Source organism: Taudactylus pleione, unplaced genomic scaffold (genome assembly GCF_031769625.1).
Source record: "Taudactylus pleione unplaced genomic scaffold, aTauple2 ptg000089l, whole genome shotgun sequence".
NCBI lineage: Eukaryota > Metazoa > Chordata > Amphibia > Anura > Myobatrachidae > Taudactylus > Taudactylus pleione.
In genome coordinates, this window is record NW_028284491.1 from 11447501 (window position 1) to 11454539 (window position 7039).

Below are 7039 nucleotides of genomic sequence, written 5' to 3' on the forward strand. Positions count from 1 at the left end.
GTGCAGTTCCTGAGGACTGTGCAAAGGGGATGTAGTATATATCCCGGTACCGGAATCCCAACACCAGAATCCTCACAGTAAGTATTGGGTTTAGGAGTAAATTGCGGATTGTCATTTGCTCCCATATATTACTGGATTTTCATTCCAACCATACAACTAGTTGGAAGGTTGGAGGAAAGTTGGTCTGGTGTATGGCCAGCTTTAAACACTTACCAAAAAGTGTCCAGAATGTTGTAATGCTCAATTTCAGTTATAATGGATTGTAGCCAAAGGGTAAGTCAACCCACTAATTGGCATTACTGTACATCAGAAATGTGCCGTACTCAACTAAACCTACCCTTCATACTAATTGTACCTCTTTGAGGCATATTTCTATAAGACCCCTTAGCAGTAGGTTTCAATGCTGAAATGCGAGCCATGAAGATAGATTAATGAAGGAAATTAATTCTAACAATTTATTACTGCTCAAATGTAAAGTACCGTTTACCTTACACTCCATTACGCTGCTAAAGCTCTTCCCACTTATCTAGAACATTGGCCTAACTGGAGTTGATAAAAGAATGCTAAAGCTAGGTACACACTGGACGATGTGTACTGGGATAATATGTGCCGCGGGTATACATTAGAGCAAAGTAAGGACCACTCGTTCCGTCCTTCATTAAAATGAATGGGGCCGCTTGCGAGATCATCAGGTTTGAGCACATCAAACCTGAGCTTGCATGCGACCACGGGAACGCGCATATTGTGCCAGATCGGCTAAATTGTAACGACATTGCTACAGTATGTACCTTGCTTTAAATTGCAGCCATCTGAGCTACTGGGACATCGCTAGCACCAACATTGTAAGAATTAACCAATCCACACTGATTTTTGCAACACATTGTCTGCAAAGTTTGCGATCAGTGTCTATACTCAGTTAGAAGAGCAACCCTCCTAGAATGGCAGCCTACTGAGGGGAGGGAGATCTAAGTCCACACTCACGTTCTTAAAGGTCAAAACATGCTGGGGTAGCAACATCTAGCAAGCATAGCAGTTCCAGATGTATAGAGTTATAATAAGGTGCACTCACCAGAATTGAAGGGTATAAAAAAGTTCTCTACCCACAGGAAAGCAATCACAAATATTGTCGACGTTTCAGTCCTCTCTGGTATCTTGACAAAAGTCCCAGGGACGACTGAAACGCCGACAATATTTTTGATGACTTTCCTGTGGGTAAAGAACTTTTTTTCTACGCTTCAAGTCTGGTGAGTGCACCTTATTATAACATTATATATACATAAACAGGGAGAGAAAATATTCGTGTTGAAGGCACTTGGAACCAGAAACGACCATATGTTAGGTCATAAATAGCAGTGAGTTATTAGGGTGACTTGGTGGCATATCCAATTAGTAGCAGGGTTTACCATACAGGGAAAAGCTCCGGGTTTAAAGCCTGCAGCTATTCAATTATTCTGCTTTTCCCTGCGCCATAAACCCTCGGGTAATGTGCAATAACCCAAAGATTCCAGGTAAAACGCTGAAAACTATGGATTTCCCTATGCATTAAATCCCAGAGGGCGCTTTTTAATGCAGAATTTCCCTATTGGCTCCTGAAGCTGGGAAGAAAAGTGCAACCTCTAGTACTTGGGTGCAGGACATGCTTGAATAAGTCAGAGCTGACAATTAGCACGGCTAATTGGATATGGGCCTTGATCCCCTAAAATTGGAATGTGTACACCTCCCCGAATTTGAGGGAGGTCTCCAAACTTTGTTTGGACAGAAGTAGTGGATTAAACATGTGTATATGAAATATAAATAAATGCTCATCTGAATAAACCCAGATGCCTGGAAGCAGGCCCAAAAAAGGAAATTCTAGAAACAACTATTTATAATAATGTCTAAGAAAATAGAAATTGTAATATAAAACAGCGGTGGTGTAGTGGTGCTATTTGCATATGTAAAACATACTTAAATAGCCAGGAAAGTGTATTAGAAATAAATAAAAGCGCATTGAACCAGACTTTTAAACAAAGCCCCTGTTCAAGTACAGTAGTCGGATTTCCAACATGTAATGACCTACAGATAAGCACTTTTTATATATCAGCACTGGCGTGAGCACACCTTTACTTCTATTTTTCACTTTTATATTTGAATAACACTGTTTCCTAAAATGAGGAGAGAGGAGAGAGGAGAGATTACAGTGGTGGCCAAAATTGCGGTCACTGTTTGAAATTTGAATGTTTTTCAACTTCGAATGCTTATAAAAACTGTTACACTTCATGCAGTGCAATGATTCATATATCATATATAAAGGAAATTTAATGCTGAATTCAGCACAATAAACAGAGGTCAAATATTGGCATTACAAGGGAAGTTATGCAGTGAAAACTTAGGGTGAAAATCCCTGTGTACTTATGATGTTGCTGTCCTATCAGTATTTCGTTGGGTATCCTTTATTTTTCAAGACAGCATGAGACAATTATAGCCTCAATTAATTATCTTTTATTGGATGGACGCCTCAGATGTACCAGTTTTTCAAACTGAACCACAAATGTTCTATGGGGTTCAGGTCTTGGCTATTTCCTGGCCATCCCAGCACCTGTATGTCATTCTCCGTGAACCACTGTTTGCATATCCATGCAGTGTGGCAGGGAGCTGAATCCTGATGGGAAAAAAATGGGGCATTATCTGGAAAAAGATCCCTGATAGAAGGTAGAAGTTTTGGTTGTAGGATGGTGTCAATGTACTTTGTACTGTTCAGTGTGCCATCTATGACATAACGGCGGCCTACAGCATCTGCTGTCATACATGCCCAGATCATAACACTTGTAGGATTCTTTGTTGTCGCTTGAATGCAATCTGGAAACCTCTTCCCTGATGCGACGCCTCCGATATTTTCTCCCATCACTGCCTAATATCAATATAGTCTTTTGCTCACTGTATTCATTTCTGCCGCTGCTTTTTATTCAGCAATGGCTTTTTTCGGGGAATCCTACCTTTTAAGCCAACCTCCGTTAGTCTTCTCCATACCGTTCTTGCACTGACAAAAACACTAGCTGCACTCAGGTCACTGCTAATGGCCGCAGATGACATCCATTTGTCCCTGACGCAAATTCGTTTTATTCTCCTATCATCAACAGCTGTTATGCACTTTTTCCGACCATTTCCTTCTTTGTTTTGTATAGATTGTGTTTCCTGATGGCGTAAACAAAACTTTCGTACTTCTGATGTTGTCCCATTCCCACCAACTTCTATCGCAATTGCTGCATACGAAAGACCATTTTCACTTAACACCACAATCCTGGATCTCTTCCTGGGTGACCAGTCACCACTTTGCCTGGATGACATTGTTGTATTTATTTTTTACACCGTCGTTAGCACTAAACAATACACAAACATCCAACTATAATTGCACTTCAGTAACCAACTTTATTCTGCAAAATGAAACAGCCAAACTGACCTTTCCCACCTTTGAACATGACCTTGCACCTGCTCATAAACAAATAGCTGATTGGTCCTCAGAAGGACGATTCCGATTGGCGGGTAGTTGCTGTTACTACAATCCGCTTCTTGAATCTAATGCATCTGTGCTTCTTTGTCTAACTGAAAGTAGCATAACTTCCCTTGGTGTAATGCAAATATTTGACCTCTGATTATTGTGTTGAATTCAGCATTAAATTTCCTTTCATTTGATATATGAATCATTGCACTGAGTGAAGTGAAACAGTTTATATAAGCATTCAAAGTGTGTCCGCAATTTTGGCCACCAGTGTGGAGGGAGGGGTGGGGTGGGGGAAGAGAGGAGAGGGAGAGAGCTATAGACCTGATTACATCATATAAGCTTCTCCTCCCTCTCCCCAGCGGCCAGGAGGCAGGGCGTGTGGGTGAAAATTTCTGTGTTGCTCCCTGCATGGAGCATGTTGCCCTACATGCCAGCATACTGTGCGTAACGGTTGGCTGTACACGCATGTCATGCTTTACAGGGCTACTTATTACAGTGCAATGGGGGGTAATGTCTTATCTCAAAGTAGTAACCACTTAAGTAGAGAAAAATAACCTAAAATAGAACAGCTACTGTAACGTGATTGTCTCTTTCCCTGAAAGGCAGGTCTGTATAACGAGTGTCACCATACCTGGTCTGTCTTGAGTACAGATGGATTCAACAGTGCTGTAGACAAGGGACGACTGAGCAGACATACGCCATTCTTCATCTTTGCATACAAAGAAAAGAACACTATTCGTTAAGTACATTCATCTAAAACAGCTAGACAAGACAAGGTACATAAAGGTGTAATAAAACAGGAGAGGTTTCAATACCAGCAAATGACAGCATACTCTTCCCTAAAATACAATATTATGAGCCTCTTACAGATTAACAGAGTAGCTATTTCTTTTAAGACAAGTGTTGCTGATGGTCATTCCATCTGAACAATGGCTTATTTCATATTTTACAGACTTTAGTGTGGTCTATAGGAGGTCAACTAGAAACTAACTGAGTCTGAAGTCTAAATTGGCCAAGATGTTACTAATTTTGCTAACTATGAGCTACTTCCAAACTGCTAAGGCTCAGTACATAATACATAGCGTTCCCGCTAGGCTGTTTCAGCTGTACGCAGCACCCTGCCCTATTTCTGAAGGGCAGAAAGCACCCTGCCCTCCAGCGCGGCGCCCCGCTGAAACAGCCTGCGGGTTTTGTCCTCCACCCGTGAGCCGCAGTGTCTCGCGGGTGGGGAAAATGGCAGAGCAGCGGTCACCGCCGGTGAATGGATGCCGGGCGCATGCGCACCCATTCACAGTGACTGCGGCGCTTGGGGACTGTGTGTAAGTGCCGGGCACGCCCAAGAGTGACGAAAAGGGGACGTGTCATAAAGACACGCCCCCTATTCGGGCATGCTCGCGAAGTGCCCTAGCTCAAGGTCCGACTCCCTGCCTGCCGCTGGACCTACAATGAACACTAATACATGTTGTATGCAGTGCACCCAGCGACAGGACAACGCAAGAGAACGATACATCGCGATGTCCATACACACTGCGGCGATTTGTCATTCCATGCTGCATTTAGAAGCATGGTGTCATTCATTACATCGTCCCATCTGAAGTACAGCACATCGGGTAAGAAGATGCGATGAATGACGCATGTGAACACGTGATTGAGCTTACACACTATGCAATGAGAACCATATGTTGTTTCAAATTGCCTCAAAACATAACGTCCAATATATGACCGAATGTGTACCCAACATATGACTCATCACTGGAAGCATTCCGACCAATCATAAGAGAGCACATACATCAAAATTCTACCTCTGAGAAACAAGCACAGAGCACTTACCAGGGATGGGTTGGACATCAGCTTGACACAAGCGTACATTTTGTCGTTAAAGTGGGCAGACAACGAATACAAGAAGTGCTGCTGGCAAAAAACAAACATACAAAATGAATCTGACAAATTTACATCACACATACTTTTAACAATTAACTCAGCATACTCTTGCTTGTCACCACATTGTTTTAAATGAAAAAAACAAAACAAAGATACCCATTGAGATGTTCAGCCCATAATATCCACTCTATATTTTACTGTAGGACTCATTTGAAGTGATCTATAAAAGAATCAGCTCTTTGGAGCTTGGTACCGTAGACTAACACCATCCTCAAATGGCATTAGGCACTAAAGTCTATGGGCTAAGAGATCTTCATATCCTTCTCTGGTAGCTCCGGGCAGAGCCGTAAATAGACTTTTTGGTGCCCTGCACATTGGCGCGCCCGCGCCTCCCCCCCCTCCTTTTCATTTTTTAAATAGGGACATAAGCTAGTGCACCTGAAAAGGGGCCATGGCCTCATGGGGAAGGGCCGGGGAAGAGATAGGGGAGGCCAGGAGATGCTGGGGATAACAGAAGAGGAAGCTACAAGTGAGAATGATAATAAACAGGAATATTGACAGGCCCAAACAGCGCCCCCTGCCCTGCCATGGCACTGGGTGCACTACCCTAGTTACGGCCCTGGCTCCGGGCATCTAGGAACTGAAGTCTGTCACCGAAACACTTGACAATGGGGAAAGCACTCAGCCTTTTCAGAAGTGCTGGACAAGCTAGCATTAATAAATCTGATAAATCAAAGCTAAAAAGGGGCAAAGTTAATTACCAGGGAAAACCCTCAACAAATAAGAAATAGGTTGCATAGAAACCGATTTCAATAGTAAATTAGGGGGCCCATGGGTCTAAAATGATCAGATAAGAGATTTAAATTAAAGCTTTTAGAAGGGAGGTGGGGAATCAGGTAAGTAGTACACCACACCCATCAGGCACAGCGCTGGACGTACCTGGCGACAGCGCCTCCTGTTGGTGGCCGATATAGGCCGCCTGGAGAAGGCTCATCTGCAGCAGGGAAAGTGGGGATAACCTTGTTGCCTGCCAATGTAGGGCCAACTGCTGCTACCACCCATTCATTACCTGCGCATATTACATGTGGGAACCTGACACAGCAGGAGACACCATTACATGCAGCCTGCAGGGATTATTAGATTCCAGGACTCTGCATCTAGACATTCAAACAGAGAAAAATCGGGAATATTTGGGATAAGAGAGAAGACGCAGGCCTGACGTTTTACTGTAGCCCAGACACCTGCCAAACCCGATGCTGCCACTGAGGGCGGCTCCCTGCTGCAGGGATCGGGCAATGTATGGAATAAGCATAGCAGGGAGACACATGCACACAGCAGGGCTAACCCACTACAGGGCAGGATACCCAAGAGGCGGCCACAGTGACACCGGCCAGCTGAGCGCCGCGGGGATGGGCACAAGGTCATGCAGAAAGATCAGCCGCGGCCGCAATGACACTAATCCCCGCACATATACCCCCGGCAGCACCGGGGTCCGATCCGCGTCATTAGACTCACAGTCGCCCCCTACGGATCTCAGTCTGTCCGGAGCCGGGTACAGACTGCAGCAGAAAGCCGGGCCTCACCTTGGCGGGGAGAGAAGGAAGGGGCGAAACCACACTGCGCATGTGCGGATTAACAGCGGATTTGACAGCACATTTCGCGCATGCGCCTATGCTG

The 7039-nt window shown here is 44.3% G+C and overlaps 1 protein-coding gene across 4 annotated transcripts in view; it reads right to left on the reverse strand.

Moving 5' to 3' along the window:
- ATP5MC2 (ATP synthase membrane subunit c locus 2) overlaps positions 1–7038 on the reverse strand; it is a 9829-nt gene extending 2791 nt beyond the window's left edge. The window contains exons 1-3 of one of the 4 annotated variants that reach the window (XM_088469187.1): positions 6946–7038; positions 5312–5389; positions 4113–4190 (exon numbers count right to left, since the gene is read on the reverse strand). In XM_088469187.1, the coding sequence (XP_088325313.1) occupies positions 4113–4190; positions 5312–5389; positions 6946–6987 (198 nt within the window). In that variant the 5' untranslated portion in view covers positions 6988–7038. Of the gene's footprint in view, positions 1–4112; positions 4191–5311; positions 5393–6877 lie in introns of all 4 variants that reach the window. The other 3 variants (XM_088469186.1, XM_088469188.1, XM_088469189.1) reach the window with 3 other exon arrangements.
- Position 7039: the final 1 nt, after the last annotated feature.